Below are 22,702 nucleotides of genomic sequence, written 5' to 3' on the forward strand. Positions count from 1 at the left end.
CCAACCTTCCCTTAAAACTCATCACCTGCAGAGCCAAGAGCACCAAGGCTGGTTTTTCCCCAGTGGGGTTCTACTAAATCATGGAATTCTTAAGGCTTCTTGGATTTAAAACTTCAGATTTTGCTGAGGTTGAACTACTGACACTTTCCTTGTGGTCAGATTTGTTTGGTTGTTGTTTTCTTCTCAAGAAAATCCCATGTACTCCCAAGGCCATAGACATTTTTTAGAAGAAATCTTCTTCCAAAAGTTTTTACACTTTTCTTTTGACATTTAACGATTTTATTCCACTGGACTTGACTTTGAATATGGTATGAGGTAGGGATTCTATTTAAAGTTTCCCCTATATGGCTAAATACTAGTTCCACAGAGACCTGTTAAATAGCACATTCTTTCCTTGCCAGGTCTGGAAAGCCATTTCTATCGTGTATCATGATTTCACACCTGTGTGGATTTAACTCTACACTTTATATTCCGTTCTGTTAGTGTGTTTATCCCTGGGATTATAGATTTCTTTAACTCTCATAGCATTTATCACATTGTGACCAATAGGATAAATGTCTTCTGTCCTTGTAATCTCTTAAGGATAATAGTGGCTATGACCTATACTCATCTTTTACTTCTAATAGCCTCTAAATCAGTATTTCTGAATCATAAGCTTATTTGCTAAATATGGGATGAGGTCAGTAGTGATACTGATTCATGCTATAGGTCAATAATTACCCCCAAATTACTACCTAAACAGAACTTAGTTCATGTATGTATGGTGTTTCCTTATCTGCTGTGTGCACTTAATGCTCTGGCATCTGGTGTCCTACTCATCATGGATGAGCTACCTTTTTTTTTTTTTTTTTTTTTGGTTTTTCTCCGGTACCGGGAACCGAACTCACGACCTTGCGCTTGCCAGGCAGGCGCTTTTTGCCGCTGAGCTAAATCCCCAGCCGCCTGAACTACCCTTTCTAGGGCTACTAAATTCTTAGAGATAGCAACATCCCCCAGGAAGAATGATTTTTATATGTAAACTAGCCAATCATCAGATATACCTGCCACTTATCTCCTTTACCTAGCTCTAAACACATCAGTCAATATAGTCCCACCTTAACACCCCAGAGCCAGGTAAGGGGCAATTAAGGACAGCCAGCCCCTACGCTCTGGAGCCCACTGAAATCACTCCCACCAGCTATCCTGCTTTGCCTCACTCTTCCTGCACAAATGACAGTAAAGCTTGTTGGCCACGTTTTGTTCCCTCTGTCTCCTGGTGGACACAGGTGATTTCCCCATGTGTCCTGCTTCCAGAGACCTGTGAGTTTAAATTTTTTTCTTCAAGACTTTCAGTTTGTGTCTGCAGTCCTTAACATATGATTAAACAAATCCCAGGAGCATTAAAATAATGCACAATAATTTTAACTATTATTTTCACCAAACACAAAATGATTTAAATAGGCAAACCAACATAGAAGGAGACAGCTAGCTAGTGATGAAGGAATTTAAGATTTTAGAAACAGTTTACTATTCTAAACATTTAATAATTGCTAGGGTTACTCAAGGCGAAATGGTGATAACTCAGATTGTTTGATTACTCTCTGCGTGTCGTAAAGATCAGGCTAGCAGGAGTTTTATTTTGTTCAGTTATAAAGAAATCATTCCCTTAAGAACAGAAAGTTAAATTCAGAGCTGTGATAATCCTTAAACCTTATCATATTACAGTTTGTCCTTTTCACAGATGACAAGATGAACTATTGAACTGAGTGTACTGATTCTCTACATTAGTATTTCAAAGAAGAACTAAGTATTTGGAGGACTTAATCACAACATGGAGTGCACCATACCAAGTTACCTCACATGAGTGTATTAAACTGAGCTGTCCAATGCATACTCTCTCTCTGAAATGGGGTCAAAAGTAATCTTCCCCAAAGACAGACAAAAGAAGTAATCACCCAGTTTTCTTTCCTTTCAATAAAAATAATTAAACTCGGTTCATGCTTAAATATATCCAACTTGTTGAAGATTCGGTGTTGGGTCACAATGATGAATTTCTCTTGGATAATCTGTGTACTGGACTAAAAGAAGCCATTTGTTCCATGAATGTATTAATAATTCTCAAGTACTTCAAAGAGATGAACAGTTGTAATTTTAACCACAATTTAGTAGAACAGAATAAATATAGCACTGCACTTGGAGTCAAAATACTTTGGAAGCCAGTTCCAACTCTGGCACTCATTTTCTAGAGCAATGACATCATTTCTCTGGGTTGCTGTATCCTCTTCTCTATAACAGAAACGGTATGACTTGGCCTTCCTACCACACAGAATCAAAGAGGGTACTCTCAAAGTTCTTTGTAAATTGGTAAATCCCATATAAATTGACCACAGTACTAGTCAAAATCATCTTCTATAAAGAATTTTATCCAACACCATTGTATAGGTTAGTTTTATGAAGTTTTAATGTCACACGATCAAGAATTTATACAAATTTCAAAGGCTTTGGTTAAATTTTATATCACAGTGAAAATCAAAGTTTGCTTGGTTTAAAAACATCCATTTGAGGTAAAATTGTAGCCTTTATTTATACTCTTAAACTGGTCTTTAACATTTTAGTAGTACTTTTTACTTACCACGTGTGCTCTGGTTTGCAGCTGCTTCCATACATTATAACGGGCAAGAGGGAAAGTGGCCAAGCAGCCGCTCATGGCCCGCCCAGCCTGCCACACCTTGCTCCTCCATTTGTCGAAACACAGCAAAACAGACCTGAGCTCCTCCGCGCTGTCCCCACTCTCATCAGCCCTGTCCCACACGAGGGGTCCGAGTGTGTGTGTGTGTGTGTGTGTGTGTATTCATGGGTGTGCCTACCCTCCTGTGTGCCTCACATGAGTGTCTGCACAGCCATTCCTCCAAGGACCCTAGGAGGTGGCCACCCCCTTCACCTCTACCAGCTACAACAGTAAAAGACCAGGGTTGATGAGGTTAGGCCATTCAGTGGACCCTGGCAGAGCCTGGGCGAAGACCCAGAAAGTTTGCTGTGTCATCAACCATGAATCTTTACAAATGTAATACGTGAGGGAAAAGTTACAGAAAGTAGAGTATGACATCTTTTTTCTTTTAAGAAGCAAAACTAAATGATATGCTGTTTGAGGACAAAGGCATACGTGGAAAGTTAGAGGAAATCAAGGGCATTACTGTAAACACAAACGTGGGGAGGGGCCCAGGATGCAGTGGGGAAGGAAGCACCTTGAGACAGTCTGGGGGAACCTCACCGGACAGGGTGCTGCTCTGCTTAAGTCGGGGCATGGTCACTGGTACATTTTACTGCTGTGACCTATGACCTATATATATGCCACAATTTATGCTTATGTACCCAACACTATCATAAAAATTTTAAAAATATTTTAAAATAAGGTATCCAAACTCCTTGACAGATTCTGGATTTATGATTGTACATATGACTAAGCTGAAAAAATCATTCTGTTTGCAGAGTAGAGCAAATAGTCAGGGATGGCAGAGACATAGCACACCCTCCTCAGTGGGCCATGGTCACAGCCTAGCTGGCTGCCTCCCCTACTTGTCCCCTGTTTCAGAGCCCTCTCCACACAGGACCCCAAGAACTCAAGACAGAGAGTAGGTGGCTGGAGCCAGCATGTATCACCACAGTGCTAATGAGTCCCTGGAGTTCTCCAAGCCAGAACTCTACGACCTCCCAAATGCAAACACTGGTGCCTACTCCAAATACTCAGGTACCTGTTAGGTTTGAGGCATCGGTGGGACTCAGCTGTAACCACTGCCGGGCATCAGAGTCAGCCACAGTATCCGTGGGTGTGCTCAGGTCGGGGTCCTCCTCACATGCCTGCCATGGGGTCACCAACAGCTCAGTCTCACTGCCGTAGCCCAGAGCTGTGTCACCACTGGCACTTTCACCTGCACAGGAGAAGGACTAGTTTGACACCAGCCAGCTGGTGGCCAGTAGGTCACAGTTACTGATAGCTGAACACTGACAGCTGGTGCAGGAAGGATAGACAAAGGCTGGGGCAGAACCTACAGAACCAGATAAGGTGCAAGTGGTATCCCAGTGGGACTCAGTCAACATACAGCCACTAAGGGTGTGAGTGGCACCCCACTTTACACATCACTCGAGTGGGGTTCTCTTCAGTGCCCTCACTAGCTATCTCATACACCCCAAAGAGTATAGCATGCCCCCAAGGTTTCTGCTGGGACTTAGTCACTACAAAATGAGGGTGGGTAGAAGATGACAGGATAACCAGCTCCACCATAAATGTCAGTTTACTCTGTTGGCAAAGAGTCTAAAGATGCTGCATGCTTCAAGCCTGCTATGTAGATACACAGTAAAGAGGGTGAGTCACCTAGGTCATTTGTGCAGGAGGTTTCCTGCTACAACAGATTTTCTGCCATCGAAATTCTTTCCTTTAAACACTACAACATTCTAATTTGTTCTAATATAACTATGCTGAGCTATTAAGACTTCTAAAGCTACGTGTTTAGTCTGACACAAAACAAACCTTTGGTTCCTGGGAGGGCCCGACCCAGGTCCTGACTGTGTTATGTCTGCCCACCTTCTGCCTGCTCCCTGCACCTGCTGTGTCCAGCCCTGCTTTCTGATCTGCTGCCCTCCATTCACTCAGTAGGTCTCAAAATGCTCCTTCCACAAAGTTCTAAACTAGAGAGGGAAGGCAGAACATGAGGGGGGCCTTCTGCACCCCAGGAGTGACCAGGATACTGGAAGGAAGAGGAAGGCTGCACCTGACTTCAGGAATGCAGAAGATGGTATATGATAATCTGCTCCAGGATTCCAACTGCATTTCATTTTAATGTATTTATCCCACTGGCTTGAAGGCACTTCCTTAGCTCTGTGTTCCTGGCCTGTAGGAATTTTCTGGAGCAAGAGTTTTCTCTTTCGGGTCTATCTGCTTACCCAGGCCCTAAACTCCTCTGTGCCTCCAACCTGGAGAAAGGCCCTCAAGTAGAAAGACAGGCCTCTTAGGTGCAGGCCACTGCCTAGAACATTTTTATTAACTGGATTAACCTTATATCAGCTTGGGTTCCAGGAAGAAAGATATTCTATTTCAGAGCCATATCTCTCTAACTGACATCACTCCAGTTAGAAAGTAAAAAGGAAGCAAAATATACCAGGAACATGGAGTTAGATGATCACAAACTGCATTTCCTGGAACTTACTCTTCTGTCTTTCCCTACATTTTCCTTGTGTCTGCTGCAAATCATCCTGCAGATCCAGTTCAGCAGGGCTGCTGCTTCTTCGAACTAAGATCTTCAGAAAAAAAGAAAGATTACGTTTATTACAGGAAAGTTAACATTTTTTTTACAAGACTGTAAGATTCCTACCCACATTTCTAAAGGAAAAGAAACAATAATAGCAATGTAACATTTAATGATGTTTTCCATTTGAAGGACGTGTATTCACAGATTACTAGAATTGAATTATAAACTACTCAAGATCTGAAACTTTAATTTACATCCTCTACTTTGCCCACTGACATCCAACTAAACAGATCTACTAGAAAGGATGCCAAATTAGATGGAAATAATTTATTTTAAAGTTCTGTTTGTTCCCCTGGTCAAGTAGACATGTGGTATAAACATAATTCTCCATTAGACCTAAGCTACCCCCAAGTGCACAGGCAGGGAAAGCACAGGCCCCATCCACGCTGCCCAAGGCCCACACAGCGCCTCCTGGTTAATGTGTTACACATGGTTTAACACTTAACACTGCTTCACTTCTGCTAAACACTGAGGACTGAGAAATCGGGAGGCAATCTGCATCCTCTAAAACACCCACAATTTGCTTGCAAAGACAAAATATACACAAATTATACAAAATTACAATGTACATAAGCAAAATATGCAAATAAATTCTCTCTGAAAGGTATGCAAAATAAAGCGTTACCTTAATCGGCTGACAGTTACAGGAGAGCTGTTCAAGGAGGCAATAGACATGAAGTGGCAGAGGGAGGGCAGGAGGGGACTCAAAGCAGGAAGCGGAGTGGCAATCAGCAAGTTCTACGTGCAGGAAAAGCAGCAGATTGCAGCAGGCCATGCGGGGCAGCCAGGTGCAGAAGGAAAAAGATAAGAAGGAACTCGGACCTTCCAAAAGAGGCAGCTGCTGGCAGGCCTTCGACATGAGATTTAGGACTTTCCACCTAATATTGACAAACGATCAACTATATGTTCCAGACAACAGTTCAGTTAAAATCGTAACTAGAAAGATGAGGCTAATTGTTATCTGTGGGACAGATGAAGGCGAAGAAGAAAACTGCTATGGAATCTCATGGGGATTCAGGAATGAGGGAGTAAGGCTTCTGATGGTGGGAAAGGAAAAGAGAATTAAGAGAAAAGCTGCACAATGACAGGCTAGAGCTTATAATCAGATGAACATGGATTGAAAACAATTAAGCCAATTAAAAGGATGAATAGTGAACAAATGAAAAGGGAGGACCAAGATGTATAATTAAAAGACAGAACAACTACTAAGCTAAAGAGAAGCAGGACACAAAATATTTAGGAAACTACATGAAAAATCACTACACACCTTTAAAGAAGGACATTATGTTATGCACAAGCTACACAGACATATACCCAGGATATTTCCTCAACTGCAGGGCAGAATGTAGCTCTTTAGCTTTGGGATGCATGAGACAAAACATACTCCAACTGTAGAAACAGATCCTACATAAAAACTTTGGTTGCACACACACTGGGCCTTACTAGAAGTAAACCTTCGAGAGATCCTTGAGCCACCCAGAAGTCCCCCAGGGCTGGGAACTGGAGTTATCACAAGGGACATCCTGTATTACCACTGCTGGTGGCAAGTACCAAGGTGCCAGGCTTAAAGCCAAACTCACAAACTCACAGGAGACACAAATGCAGGCACTGTCCTGGTGAATCTCCCCCAACTTAAGACAGCCAGGTGTTCTGCAGAGTAAGGTCCCCAGCTAGGAACTCATGGACACCAATGGACTTCAAGGAGCAGGCCAGCAGGCATAAGAGCCAGAAACAGCAAATGCTAGAGGTGGGGCCCAAGGATTTCAGATAGCCACTTAAATTTAGCACCACGAATTGTAAACATTTTAAAGAAAAAAAAGATGAGACTCACATGAGAATAGAAATTACAAGATATATTTGAAAATAATGAACGTGAACTCTGAAGCAAAAAGGACAGAGAAGAGAAAATTTTAAATGTGGCAATTTTTGAAGAAATGTTACCATAGATATTTCCAAAGTGGCAGAGACTAGCATCTACAGGCTGGTGGGACACAGCATACACCAAAAAGGGCAAATAAACAGAAAGAAACCTGCTGACAAGTGAGTGGTGTAATCTGAAGGGCAAGAACAAGAACAGCAAGGAACACCTAGAGAGGTGGACAGAGGCTTCCTGTCAGTGTCAGTGAAAGACAAAAAGTGGCAGGAAAAAAGGTTGCATCAGGAGGGGTGGGAAAGGAGAAAGAAGTGGGAGACCTGTAGTAATTAAGAGGCCAAGCACTGTCCAGAGAGACAATAGACCAATGAATCAAAGCAGGAAGTACCACAATGAAGGTTTCTACATCAGATAATAGCACACACGAGAGATCAATAAATGACAAATGATTTCAATAAATGTGACCTGGGACAAACAGTGACCTATGGGGGGAAAATGAGATTAGATTCCTGCCTCCCTCCATACACAAGAATCAGTTCCAGGTAGATGAAAGACTTAAAGTGTAGAACAAAATGGAAACATTTATAGAATAAATTTAAGGTAATATTGTTATCCCTGTGTAGTTGAGATTTTAAAAAATACCGCAAACCTCTAACCACAAAAATGTTAACACAGAATATCAAAATGAAGGACTGCTGTTCATCAAAAGACACCATAGAAAGAATGAAAATATAAGCTATGCACTGGAACATGTTTGCTACAAACATAACTAAGACAGGGTCAGGATCACCATTCAGACCACAAAGACCTAGAGTAAATTAAAAAGAAAAGATCGATCAGCAGGCACACAACAAACAGCATCAGTAGGTATTCCACAGATGAAACACAAATGACCAGTCAATGAGGACAAATACTATGCCTTCTCAGTAATCTGAGAAAGGCAGACGAGAGATCCTATTTTCACCTATTTGACCCATACACATGAAAAATCTGATGACAGAAAGTGTTGGTAAGAATGTGGATGAAGGGAACTCTATAAATCACTGGCAGAAATCTAAACAGACCAACCACACTAGAAAATAGGTATCACTTTGTAACGAAGAACATTCTTTTATTGTACAATTTACTAATCCCATTCCTAGGTGGCCATCCTAGAGAAAACCTTAGACATGTAGCTCTTGAGACACATAAATATGCCATCAATAAAAGAATGGAAAGATAAATGGAATGAATGTATTCACAATGGAGTATCACACATCAGAGAAAATGTGACAAGTTACTGCCACAGGGCACAGTGTCGATACATCACAGGGATAGAACACTGAGTGAACACAGTAACAGGGCCAGCATAGAACACTTTCCTAAAAATTTCAAAATAAGGGGGAGCAGAACATATTGTTTGGAGATGCAGAAATAACAAAGTCTAGAGCAAAACAAGGGATGGCACACACACAGGCAAGGTAATGCCACTCTCTGAGGTGAGGTGGTGGGGAGGGGACAAGGAAGAAACCTAGAGGCCGAAGAAACAGCATGGGAAATATTCTGGCTCTTAAGCTGGGTGACCAATTTGTGGGTATTTATTCCATAGTTGAAAAACAGAATATACACAGGAGAAAACTGGTATGTGCCTTTATAAACACAAAGAAACAAGAAAATGTTGGTTATCTTTTAAACAGAGAAGACTAGGTAGAGGCCTTCCCTTTTTATTTTATATCCTTACTCGACATTTAAGTTTTCCACACATATAAAATACATTTTAAACAAACAAATAGGGGTTATCTGTATAACTGAATTATGGCCTGTTTTAATTTTCTTCTTTGTACTTATTTGTAAATAAACACTATGTGTTTTAACAAAAGTGATAAGAAATCTTTGTAATGCTCGCTTAATCTAGTAACTCATATCCAGTGGAAACTATTAGCTCAATCAATGTCAGGAGTAGGGAATCTGAAAAGCAAGCTTTACAGGCAAGGAAACCAGCTTGAACAGATACCAGAGCTATGTATACACCAAGGAGTGAATTCCACTTACTGTTAATTTTTTTATGTTTATAGCATGACTATAATTTTACATAGAAAGCAAACAAAACCTATGGGCCTATAATCCATCTAAATGGAGAAAGAAAATTTTTAAATGTCACTGCCACCAGTAAATTCACTTATTGTGCAGTAAACTGTTTACTTTTAATGACAAATGGATAATGTTTAAAAATCTTACTGTTATTCCTTCATGTTCTCTCTTCACCTGGCCTTTATTCTCTTGACTAGCCTTCGGTTCTGAAGAAGTCAAATTCTGTGCAATTTCAACCTTTTGACCTAGAGATTCGGGGGAAAAATTGATAGAAGGAATGTGTCATGAGATAAAAATAGAAAAACAAATATTTACAAATATAGCAAGTGCCCCACCACTGAGCTAAAGCCCCTGCCATAATAATACTAAGCATCATCATCATCATCTTATACAAAGAATAAAAAATCTTTCAGGTAATACATTTTCTCGGGTGATTTTTTTTTATTATATTTTCTTACTTCAAGAAGATTCCTAAGAAGACTTCACTGCTCTATTGATGGACTCATATAACCTTGATATTCAGAAATATGAGATAGCCTGCCAATAAATAAGTTAGGCTTATTTCTCCATTAACTCATGACACTGAAATGGAATAGTAAGGACCTGTGATACTAGACATACTGTAAACACATGCTCTCACTGTAAAATACACTATTTGCTCACTATTTACCATCTGCCTCTTGGCTTTCCAAACTCTGTTGTTGCTCAAAGTTGCTGCAGAAGCTGTAAATGCTATTAAAAGTTGTGTTTGTTTTTGCCTGGTGCTGTGGCGCATGCCTGTAATCCCAGCTACATGGGTGGCTGAGGCAGGAGGATCGAAAGTTCCAAGGCCAGCTTGGGCAACTTAGCGAGTCTCTGTCTTAAAACAGAAATAAAAAAAAAAAAAAAAATAACAAGGCCTAGGGATGTAGCTCGGTGGCAGAGCTCTTGCCTCGCATGTTCAACACCCTGAGTGCAATCCTTGTTCCCCCCAATAGCAAAAGTGATTGTTTTCAACCTCGGCAGAGTCTGCAAGCTGTTAGTGAACTTTTTCACAGCCTGCTCAGCTTGCCACTCTCCCTTTCAACACCTCGGGCTCTGCTCACAGGCTGTTCTTCCTTCCCGCATACTGCCTCCCTGCCTTCTACCTCATTTGCTGCTCCTTTTGACCTTGCAGGGAACATTCTCTGCCTCCCTCCTACTCCAGCCACCCAGCTCCCTTCTAGCCCTCAACCACCACAAACTTGAAGAAAAAACCATGTGTGTGTACACACACGTGTACACACATACAATTAGATAACTATATTAAAACATTTCATTGCTAGTAATCACATCATTGTAGTCAAATTAAAAAATAATTCCCTTGAAATAAACCTCTGTAGAATAAACACTGTAGAAGGCCATCTCATCTCCAGCCCCCACCCTACAGCTCCGCCCTAGCAAGTGAAGACCCCGGTACCCTGAGACGCATCCGGGGCCCTCGGTTCTGGGATGTCGGAGGTGCTGCTGCTCCGGAGGACCTGCTGCTGCCCCACCGTGAGCTGGCCCGGGTCCCCCGCAGGGGCGCTCTCCGACTGCGGATTCTCCTCCACTTCTGTGAGCATAAATACAACATGCGGGATAGTACTAGAAGCCTCTGAGAAATCTTCACTTTAAACAACTGATTGAAAACATTAAGTTTCAGATATGTTCTCATAAAACTTTGCAATCATATAATGTTCATTTACATTGTAAGTCTGCTATATTTGTTAATACTGGTATTCCACTCTAACAATACATTTTCCTCTTAAATTCTATTAAGTCTTTGTTTTTTTCAAAGTGAATGGGGAGGAAGGAGGAAGGCAAACAAAAAGTCAAAACAAAACAAAACAAAACAAATGCAGTAAATGGTTGAGAGCTGTAAGTCATTTGAAATTTTAGGCCTAAAATGGAAAAAAGGATCCAACAATCCAGGAAATACAAACAATGGGTAATTTACATGTGAGGGGAGTACATACACATCACACACACACACACACACACACCATAAAGATGAGAGAAAATAGAAATTTCAACCTCATTATTCCTTCTAACAGAGACAGGCATAACTGTCCAAAATAAATTGCTCCTTAATGCCTTTTTTGATGGCTTGTATTTATTGCCAATTGGAATGTTGAACTAATTGCTAAAGTACAAAAATGACCCACTGGCATTTTTAGAGACTCAGTATAAGTAGCAAAGCAGACCACCAAAGATGAATCCAGACCACTGGATGATCTCAGGACCACTGCCACCTATGCTCCCCAGAGAATGTGCTCCTTCCTAGGTCATTTCTGAGATGTACAGCTCATTTCAGTCTCTCACAGCCTGGGACCATCACACCACCCTCTCGCTAGTGTCTCGCAGGGTTGCATCACCTCTCTTCCAGCTCATTTTCACAGCTACTAAGTTGTCCCTGTCCCTCTCCCTTTGCTACCCTCATGTTTATTCTCTTGGAGGCCCCCAGAGAGTTCCCTCTAAAACAAAGGTGTACCACTGCTCTGTAAGCCCCGTGTGGCCTCTCGCAGGGGTATGCCGCCTCTCCTGGTCTCCTGGCACCTGCTGCTTCACAGGGGCTCCAAGGGCTCTCGTCCCAGTGGTGCTGACCTGCCTGTGGCTGCTGCTTTCCTCTTCCTGCTGTCCTGTCCCTAGTGCTGGCCTCAGCCCTACCCGCTCCTCTCTGCCTTTGTTGCCCAGCCACATCTCCCCCAGGCCGTGCCACAGGGCCCCACATGCAAGCCCTGCCACTCTGTTCCTCACTGACGTCGCCAAAAACTTCCACACTATATAACCATGACAGCGTCGTGTTCACCAAAAACAGTAGGCACAATGTTTCTTTTCTACGGTGCTAGAAATTGAACCCAGGGCCTTCACACTATATCCCCAGCCCTTTACTGTTATCTTTTTCCTTATTTTTTTTTTTTTTTTTTTACTTTGAGATTAAAGTAAAAAGACTAAGTTGCCCAGACTGAGCTCAAACTTGTGATCTTTCTGCCTCAGCCACCCAGAGGGCTGGGATGAGATGCAAACTTTAGTCCCTCTAAGAAGACACCAATCGGATTTGGCCTGTGTTATCTTACCTGCTGTGTCACCCCACTCATCCCTGAAAATAGAGACTTGCTGCAAACAGAGAGCCCCTTAATCTGAGCAGGGAGCCTCTTAATCTGAGCAGGGAGCCAAAGCCATGGGTCCCCCAAACAAGAAGCTATATGTAAGGTGATTCTAAACTTAACATGCAGGACTTCCACAAAGGGTTGCTGCTATATATTTCCTATTGAAACAAAAATTCCGTTTTATAGTATCCTGATGGAGTTACAAGACCTGAAAATCACGAAATTTGTGTAATTCTAGAGCACAGTCTAAGTAGTGGCTGCTGATGGAAGTGAGTGTGGGGGGTGACAAGGGACAGACTGAGGTGGCAAGAAGGGACAGGTTCCCAAGCCCCACCATCCTTCCCAGGGCTCTGTGTGCCCTTCTCTCACAAAGCCGCACAGCAGCACAAGGCATGGGTGCGCATGTTTACCTGCATACCCCAGGGCCAGGGCAGGCCCTTTCCCAGGTCTCTTTCCAGAACCACACCACCCCCCACATACACACACAGCCCATCTTCTTTCACTACTTACTCTGCTTGCACAGATGCTGCCACCTTCTGGGAAGAGATATTTGTTAATCCATTATCAGTAGAGGGAGCCAAAGAGCTTCTCAGCCTTCTGAAAGATCACTAGCCAGTGCCCATTTTCACGGGTGGTGGGAAAAGTGGGTTTTAGTCTCTTAAGTTTGATGCCAAAATTGGTAGATGTTGGTTCCAGACCCATAAGTAGAACAAATACGAGCTGAGCCAACACTGGCTGCATCTCTCGACAGATAAAGAGCATCACCATCTGGTGGGATAGAGTACAGCCACAGCACTGTGGCCTCAGGATCCGTGTCCCCACGGGTCCTCAGCACAGCAGACGGGAAGCATCTGCCCCCACCGCTGGCCCCTGCCCAACAGGCAGGCCTCCTGCACTTTTAAGGTTTGTGAAGTAAGACTGTCAGGAGGGACTTCAGATGGAAAAACCTTGGTCTTGTGAAAGGAGAAGTGGAGGGGGTCAGCAGTGCCTGGGTGGGAGGGTGCACCCCAGTGCTGGTACACCTCTGTGCAGTTAGGCCCTGAACTAGAGATGTTGGGAAAAAGAGAGTTTCCAGTTATTCTTAGCCCAAACAATGCTTCTAGGCCTTTTTTTTTCATTCTTTACACCCAAGTATGTACTCAATACTTGGCTTACATAAATGGACAAATGACGGACACATTCTGACAAGGTCCCTCTGTGACAGTGCTTGGGCTCCCTCTGCTGGCACCTTCTTTGCTAAGGAGAAGCAGCTAGTGTGTAGCTTCCCTGTCCCCTAGTGTCATTGAGTGTGAAGACACAAGAATCCCTAATAGTCAACAGAAAAAAGAAGCAATCTAAGTTATATAAAAACAGCAGGATGAATCTTGGACTGGATGCATCACTTGTTCTGAACATTACACAATTCCTGTTTGATGCACTTCAAAGAGGTAAATTCTAACTCAGTCACTACTTCATTACTTTCTCAAAACCCTCATTCACCAAATAACCCCAAATTTAAAAGCACTATCTTTTTCATTTCTTGATGGTATAGATTATACAATATTATTACTAAACCACTGTTTTCTAAAGCTCCATTCAAAAGACTAGAAAAATGATCAAATAAGGAGGACTTAACCGCCTTTCCCCACTGAGAGAACAGTCTGCATGATTAGGCCAAGTGTGTAAGCTCTTTGGTGACTTTTTTCCCCAAACATCTGTTTTTCAAAGCAATCTCACTCATTTTTCAAGGCTTCCTTGCCGGGAATATAGCTCAGTGGCATGGCGTCTGCCTGGCAAGTGCAAGGTCCTGAGTTCAATCCCCAGCACGCGTGTGCGTGCGTGCGCGTGCATGCACACACACACAATTAAGGCTTCCTTAATCAAGCTTATTAAATAGAATGAGATTCATCCTTCAACAACCAAAATTCTGTGTTTCGCTTACCCTGGTACAAGGTTGCATAAGCAAAACTAAGAGTGTAACTTCCCAACTTTTGAACATCGCACAGGATACCAACTTGGACTTCTACAGAGGACAAGGGACATGTGGCCATTCAGCACCGCAGGTTTCCCCAAGGTGGAGGCTTCCCAAGGCCAGGCAGCCCTGGTCCTGCCAGGGAGCACTTTCGCAGAGTCCCGAGCAAGGTGTAGAGCCAGCCAGGCAAGGCCCCTCATTGGGACCTGAAGCCTTTCTAGGAGAGAAGGCAGTTGATCTTCTGCTACTCTTATGATATTCTCCAAAGAAAAACAGAATCTGCCATCTTCACCTCCTATAAAGGCAACAGACTGATAAATGTCCCAGCTAAAAGGTGGCTGAAACTGAACAGCTGAAAGTGCTCCCACAAAGGAACAACTCCCAGACTACCTCCTAGGGGTGTGTGTGTGTGTGTGTGTGTGTGTGTGTGTGTGTGTCACAGTTATTCACATTAACAGAGATATATGGTTGCCAGTCTCCCCAAATACAAACAACAGTCCCTTTCCCCCAATAAAAATAACTCCCCAAATTCAGCTGATGCCAAATGAAGAGTTCCCAAAGGGTCAGACTGACATATAGTGTCTGAAGGGAAATCTGTCTCTCTTGATTATATGACTAAAACAATTTTGGTAGGCTGACTACTTCAACCCACAGATTAGACTACTTACACAGATTAGAAACAAAAACATGAAACATTAAGTGAAAATAAAATTACCAAGCATTGATATGGTAGTGAACTTGTGGTCAGAAAGGAAAATTCAAAGTGTTGGGTATGGTGGTGCACACCTGTAATCCCAACACACTGGGAAGCTGAGGCAGGAGGATCACTAGATTGAGCCCAGTGTGGGAAAATAGTGATTTAGGAAGACTATGTCTCAAACATAAGAAATAAAAAAGGGCTGGAGATATAGCTCAATGGGAAGGCAGTGGGTTCAGTCCAGAGTACCAGCAAAACAATTTCTTTACTTGCATGTTATCAGTGAGAGATTAGCAGGATATGCCCAAGCACTGGGATTGAAAGTGGAGCTAGTGGGGCACAAACTCAGTCCTCCACAGCACCAAGCAGGGGAGGATGTGTACACTGACTGGGGGCTGCTGTACACTGCTCTTGGCCCAGTATCTTCAGAGGACAGTCACAGAGGACAGTGGTATTACATTTTCTGTAATAAAGAACAGTTGGCATCAGACTAGGAAAGAGTCTGCTACTGCAGCTGTCAGAGGAATGAGAGCAGCAGATTGCTCTCCAAGTCACTATGCCATGTCCCTTCACCCTCTATGCTACCACACCAAGGACAGGGTCAGCAAAGGAGGAAAATCAGACCCAGCAAAGCTGGCTCCATTTTGCGCTGCAGCCGGGTTTCAGCACAGTACCGCAACTGGGACTGTTACTTCCTTCTGCAGGCTGGCCTGGGTGCTGCGGGGTGCTTTGCAAGCCTGCGGTTCCCACTTACTAGATACCAGTGGTAGCACTGCACTATGACCACCAAATTACCTCCAGACAGTGCCCACCCTGTCCCCAGTCAAGAACCACCGCTCTAAAGTGTTCAACTTCTATTGGAACCATGTAAATATATATAGGAACCAAGAATCTGAGTAAATAAAATGTAATGCTGCATGAGAACAAAAATTTCCAAAATGAATCTACTAATAAAAGGAAAGGATTTTTATAAGAAAACATTCCAGAAAAACAAGTAAAAAAAAAAAAAAGTGAAACAATATGGAAATAAAGTAGACTGTGAAAATAAACTTTTCATCAAGAAAAAAATCTTTTTGGGAATGTATCAGTCAAACAGGGAGCAAAATTATTTAAAATATTTTATTAATTATCTCTAACAAACAGGACTGTCTAAAAAAAACAAATAATCTAGCAATTAATGCTCCTCAGTAATTTAACTGACACTTGACTATTCTTCTATGTACCATTCTTGCTATTTTTTCCCTTCAGTGTTTCTTAAAGTCTTCTAAGAAACTATAGTTCTCAGTTTCAGTCCAAATAATTTCTTTCCCCATATTCTGTAAATTAAGTGATACAGTATTTTACACACTCATCAGAGAACTTACACTTTAACTTTGTTTTGCCAAACCACAATGTGACATAATTTAGTGCTACAGAAAGCCACAATTGGGTTACCTCCGATATTTAAAAAAAAATTGATGTGTCAGATTTCTCAAGCTACAAACAGCATGAAAGCATTTCCTTCTTTAATAAGAACATTTAGTTTGTCTTAGAATCACTGCAAAATATCTAGACATGGATGTAATGACTGACTGTAGAAAATTTAATCCTTTCATTGAGGTAACTAGGCCAAAACTCACTGGTATTGTGGCATCGTTTTTTAAACCGACACAATAACTGTACATATTTATGATATATAATGTATTGTCTTGATTCATACATACATTGGGTAACGATGATATCAGGGCAATTAGCATATCCATCACTTCACATTTTTATCATAGTTTTATGATGAATACATTCAAAACCTCTCTTTTCTAATTATTTTAAGATATGCAATCATTACTATAAACTATATTCACCTTGCTCTACCATGTGCTGTAACATCTTAAAAAGAAAACGTTGTCCCTTTCTCAGATAGCTTTCTTTCACTCAATAAATATATTCTGCTCTTAAAAAAATGCATAAACCACATATGACTAACTTCAATATCAGCTGGCTAAATTTCAGGAAGAACATATATTTTTCTTGGAAAGTAGCACTTTTTAACATTTTTTAATTCAAATCTCAACTTTCAATATGAATCTGCATAAGCTAATCATTTTATATATGGTTATGATTTATTATCTGTAAGGAAGTCTTACCTTCATAATTATCCAGTATGTATTTTCATTTTTTGGAAGGCACAGTAAGCATTCTAATATTGACATGCTCAAAACATTTGTAAAATTTTTTAAGAATTCCCTTACTTTCTGTAGGAACACTATCCAAGACACATGAAGGCAGGCCATCACATTGCCACTATTAAAAACCATGGGCCTAAAACATCCTTCTATCTTCCAAGGGTAGCAGTTTCCAGAAGTTTCTATTGCCTATCTAACCCCTACCCAATATCTCACCACATAAACACAGTTATCAATATCCACTGGTACTAACGCAGCACAATGGCAGGCAGCGTGCGTGATGTGGGAACAGCAACAAAGGAAGGAAGGCCCAGGAGACGAGGGAGAAGGCCAGGGACAGGAGGGAACACACGAGGCGGTGTTACAGTACCTGACAGCCTGTGAGAGCAAGAGGAGTAAGATAGACCGGGTAAGAGGGCGCTCACGGTGTGGAGCAGGAGCGGGACGCTTTTAGTGGCAGGCAAAGCCTCAGAGAGGTGGACACAGTTGCTGATAGACTGGCTTCGCTTAGCTTCCGGGAGAGATAAAGTGATATCATGTCAGAAGCATATCGAGACCTTTCACTGCTTATTATTCTGTTTCTGGGCTCTCCTTACACATTGAAAGGAGGTCATTTTAAACTTTAAAGAAAGTCAGTACAGAGTACAGTATTTAATCACAGGTTAAATAAATACAGCCAACTTTCAGTCAGTCAGTCTAAGACAGGAGTGGGCAATCCCAGGGAATGCGTTTTAGTCCAGAGTGCCTTCTGAGCTAGGCCTTTCCCTTCTTCTACTCTGCTTCAGAGTCACATTTGGGTTGTTTATTCAGGCAGACATTATGACCCCTTTTCCCTCCTGAAGGTCACGAAAAGGCCAGGGTGAGAGAAGAAAATATGGCCTGAGATGAAAATTCTTCTGTAAGGAATAAATAACTCAGAAACTAGTTTGCTGAGAGATGACTGTATTCAAAAGCAAATCTTTTTTGAAACAAGATATCCTAAAAGCTCAAGAACACATGATAGTCAAGTTGAACATTAAAAGATTTGGTACATGAAATGCTAAAATCTGCATAAAACATCCTGTTGTACCATGTTTCATGCTTATTAAATGAGTATTTTCTTTGTATCAACTTCATGGTACTTTCTGTTTTCTATATACTACTAGTAAAAGAGGAAATGGGTGGACAGAGGAAGAGAACATTTTTCATATATATAAAACCATAATCTATATGATCAATTTTATTCTTAAACATACATATAAAGGCTGATTTGCTATATTACTGTTATGTACCTCTATTATTAACATGAAATTAAACAAACTACAAGTGATAGTGGCACAACTGCAAAAAAATGAAACAAACTTTTTACTTTATTGTCTCTCCTGCTTTTGTGTATTATTATTCCCAGTGAGAGGACAAACTACAGTGTGATTACAGCATTAGCCACACATAAAAATGGCATAAAAATGCCAAACTGGCTCACTTCAAACTTGCTAAGAGATCTGCACATCTCTTAATATGTCAGTGTCTGTCATTTAAGCACTGCTTTAAAAGTTTTCCTATTAGAAATCAAATGATTCTCCTTTCTCTAGATTTTAGAAATAATAAAATATGGAGTGTTTCTGTGGAAAGTAAGACTTGCTCTGGTCACTCGCACACTTTAGACATTTAAATTCGAACCATCATTCATACCCAGGAACAGAGGTTTTCTTTCGGACTACTTGCCAGGCCTCTGAAGTTGTCTTTCAGTGCCCTCTCTGTCGAACTCGTGGTCATTTCTCTACTCTGCAAGTGCATGGTCTGTATTTTAGGTTTCATCTTCATTATTGCTCAAAGGTCGTGTTTCCAATTTTTAAAAATATAATTGACCACTCTGGGGACAGGCTTGGGGTATGTAGGCATTCCCCAAAAGCCTTCACCTGACTGTAACTACGCTTTTCCCCCTTAGAGTACTAATAAGCCCAACCCAGATGGCTGAACAGTCCTGAGTATTTTTAACATACCAGTGCCTCTACCATACTAGTGGTTTACAACAGCAACTGGGAATGGGGTACAATGTCTTCTGAAGCTGTATTGGCCAAGGACTGGCACATGAAACACTCCGTGTACAGTAACCTGCTGTTGTCAATATGTGAGATTAAAATTTAACAAGTGCTTTGCATTAGCACTTCCACTGTCATTGAGATACAAGGGTGGCATGGGGTGGGGGAGGTCTGGGCCACTCAGGCAAGGTGCTAACTTCTGGCAAAAACTTCTAACCTCTTTCTTTGAAGGATCCACTGACAGAAGAAAAGTGTTTTTAGGAATTGGAATGAGACAGAAAATCAGTGAATGAGTGTCCTCCTACATGGTACCAGGAATGAGTTCCCTCCTCAAGGGATAGTACAAGGAAAGCAAGAAGATGCAGAACAGCAGGTGCAGATAGGCAGGGTGGTAAACACCACCAAACACTTTGGCAAGAATCATGGGGCTTTTGGGTTAAAGTACATTTTCATTAAAAACTCCAACAGGATTCTAAACCATCTCTATTAACCTTTTAATAAGCACTGTAAAGTACAGTAAGCTTGAATCTTTGTTTTATGGCTGAGGGCCTTATGATATTCTGAAGTTAACATGCTGAAAGTCAGTTACAATTGCATGGTATCATCCATAAGAAAAACTATAGGAAACTGAGATACAGTTGCTTTAAACATAAGCTACAGCCCCAAAGCTACTGCAGAGAAGAAAACTATTGGTTCTCATTAAATATTGGATACAAACTTTAAATTATTTTTTCTGTTTCTATGTATGAGTAAAACTCAGCAAAGCAGTAAGATCAGCTAGTTCTCGATCAAGTTCTTGTTAATTCAAATAGGCGGTAAAGATAACTTCCATGCAAAGACACAAAAAACTCAATCTTCCAAAGAAGCAAAAAACGAAAATGTCTCTATCCAGTTCTGAAAAGTGAATGCATCCTCCTTTTTCTTTGCCAGAATGGTTACATGCTTTTTTGAGATTATCACTGGTTTAACGATAACAATATTGTGACTAACGGTGCATTAGAAATCTAGTTTCTAGCTGGTTGTGGTGGAGCATGCATATAATCCCAGCACTCAGGAGGCTGAGGCAAGAGGATCATTGCAAGTTCGAGACCAGCTTGGTCTCGAAAAAAAGTGAGCTCAAGCCAGCCTGAACTGCATAGCAAGAGCCTGTCTCAAAAAGACAAAAAAAAAAAAAAAGAAATCTAGTTTCTTCAAAAGCAACCCTCTATTTCTTCTATACACAAATGTCAACCGACATTTGTCTTCTTCTTTACACAAATGAGTGTCTGACATGTGTCTTCTTTACACAAATGTCTCACTCAGTGTTAACATCTCAAGGTGTTTTTCACAATGGAGAGTTCTGAGGTTTAGATATCCAGAGCTATGATCTGAAAAGCAACTAGAACAGATGTCAAAAAGATGGACAAATGTTTCATCTAAATTCCCAGTAGAATTTTAAAACATTTTATTCCTGTTAGATAACAGGAACATTTTATTCCTGTTAGATAACAGCCAGAACTATTTAAATCATCACTTACCAGTTGCTTTTTGGCGGACGTTGTTTCTTGCCTTCTCCACTCCAGGTGCCCCAGATGTGGTCGCACTCCTGAACCGCATGGGCTCAGTCACGTCCGGATGGCTCCGCCAGCTCAGAGAAAAGGATCTCCCCACAGTGGTCCCTTTCTGAGGATCCAGAACACAGCCTATGGAGAAAAGGTGAGGAAACAGTCTGAAAGCTGAATTCATCACCATTCTTGCACACTCAGCAAGAGCGCACAAGGAGTGACAGACAAAAGCAAACTCCTGCTGCAGATGAGGAACACGTCCCTACACCACAGTGCTAGTCATTGGTGACAGACCCTGAAAGTCCCTGTCACTGAATAATCTCCATCTTCATCATATTCACTTCAATAAAGAAATAACGTATTAATAGCCCTTTCTCAATACAAGACAATGTCAAATGAAGTTACGACAGTTCCCAAGACACTCCTAAAATCACTACTTATAAACCAAAACCTCAGAGATCCTGATGTTAGAACAGTGCTGCATCCTGACTCCAATCCCCAGAGAAATCCCACCATAAACCCTAATGGAGATTCAGTTGAAACAGTAAGATAATGAAAATCTATAAATAATATAACACCTTATTTTAGAAAAATTTCAAAAACAATAAAACATTGCAATAAGGGGGTCACCTTCTCTGCCTCTCATATTGTTCTGATCAGTTATTTCAGAGAGGTCAAGAACCCAAAATATAAGAAGAATGAGAATAAGAGACTTGGGATTTGGGCCCAGGTGTGATGAGTAGAGCTGCCGCCCATAGCTTGCTTTCATAGCCAGTTCCTCTGGCTATGTTTGCTGCTGTCACTTGTCTATTGCTTAGAAGGCAAGTGTTTCCATAATGGAAATTTAAATCCTACTTTAGAATAAAGCAATCCAAATTAGAAACATGTATCCTGATCACTATCTAAACAATTTGTTCTGTGCCATTGTGAAAAGTGTGTTTGCATAGGGGGAGGAAAGAGAATTTGCAGGGCACTGAGTGTGTGCCCACATACATGTATGCACCAGTGGGGGACCCTCCATGGTGGCACAGTCACTGTGAAATGCTGTGCAGAAGCGTGGAGACCCGCTCCTCCCTGCCCAGCCATGGGCCTACCTTTGCCCCGCTGCTTCTTCTCCGTCTGCTCACTCAGCTTGTCCAGAGGTAGGTTTGTCATCTCAACTCCGTACACGGTTCTTGCCAGCACCGCAGTCAGGGAGTCCATGATGTTGGCCCACTCACTAATAAGCTCCTCCCACTCGGTGAGGGAAGACAACACGCCCAGAAAGTCGTCCCAGAGCTCCCGAGAGATGAACACGCAGAGGTTTGCTCGGATCCATGCTACGATGAGCGTCTAAATCCAACCGCCACAAGAGAACCAGACAGGGAGAGGTGTAATACTGGACACAGTATCTTGTCGCTATTATTAAAGTTTTAAAATGAAAAATATATTTAGATGTAGATTTTTTAATTCTCAAAATGCATCTGTCTAATTGTAATCAGGATTCAGTTATCACAGTGCACACGACTGGTGCAGTGCTGTTCCAGAGCACGTGCCAGCCCAGCTGTGATGGGGAGCCCTCCCCCTCCCTCCTGTGTGTGAACTCCTGCCCTGCTAACTAAAGGGCCCCAGCCGCACCTCTGCTTCTCCTGCAGGCTGCCCTCCTAAAGAGAGGGGCTCCCACACTTCCCTTCCACTCCAGAACCTTGCTCAGAACCTCTCCTCATCCCCATTCCAGCCTACTTCCCCAGTGCCTCCCATCAGCATGCCCTGAGCTCCAGCTCTTCAGCATCTTAAAATAGTAAAACACTTCCTTTGGTAGTGGATCTCCACAGGGAGCCAACCTGGAAAGGAGGCAGCGCACTTACTCCTCATCCTCACTTCCTCACCTCCTGGTCGCAACTCCACTGAGTCTGTGCACACAGGCCAGGTCATGCCCTGGCTTCCTGCCTTCTCAGGCTCCCTCCAGAGCTGCACTCATCAGGCCAGGGCCTGGGCCTCACCCAGGGC

At 42.0% G+C, this 22,702-nt stretch overlaps 1 protein-coding gene across 2 annotated transcripts in view; it reads right to left on the bottom strand.

The window, feature by feature from the left end:
• Ralgapa2 (Ral GTPase activating protein, alpha subunit 2 (catalytic)) overlaps positions 1 to 22,702 on the bottom strand; it is a 248,630-nt gene that overhangs the window by 151,178 nt on the left and 74,750 nt on the right. For both annotated transcript variants that reach the window (XM_013512249.1, XM_005380947.2), the window contains exons 15-20: positions 21,808 to 22,045; positions 20,687 to 20,851; positions 10,667 to 10,801; positions 9,376 to 9,473; positions 5,184 to 5,274; positions 3,732 to 3,908 (exon numbers count right to left, since the gene is read on the bottom strand). In XM_013512249.1, coding sequence (XP_013367703.1) covers positions 3,732 to 3,908; positions 5,184 to 5,274; positions 9,376 to 9,473; positions 10,667 to 10,801; positions 20,687 to 20,851; positions 21,808 to 22,045 — 904 coding nt within the window. The remainder of the gene's footprint in view (positions 1 to 3,731; positions 3,909 to 5,183; positions 5,275 to 9,375; positions 9,474 to 10,666; positions 10,802 to 20,686; positions 20,852 to 21,807; positions 22,046 to 22,702) is intronic.

This window comes from Chinchilla lanigera, unplaced genomic scaffold (assembly GCF_000276665.1).
Source record: "Chinchilla lanigera isolate Chin_1 unplaced genomic scaffold, ChiLan1.0 scaffold00014, whole genome shotgun sequence".
Lineage (NCBI taxonomy): Eukaryota > Metazoa > Chordata > Mammalia > Rodentia > Chinchillidae > Chinchilla > Chinchilla lanigera.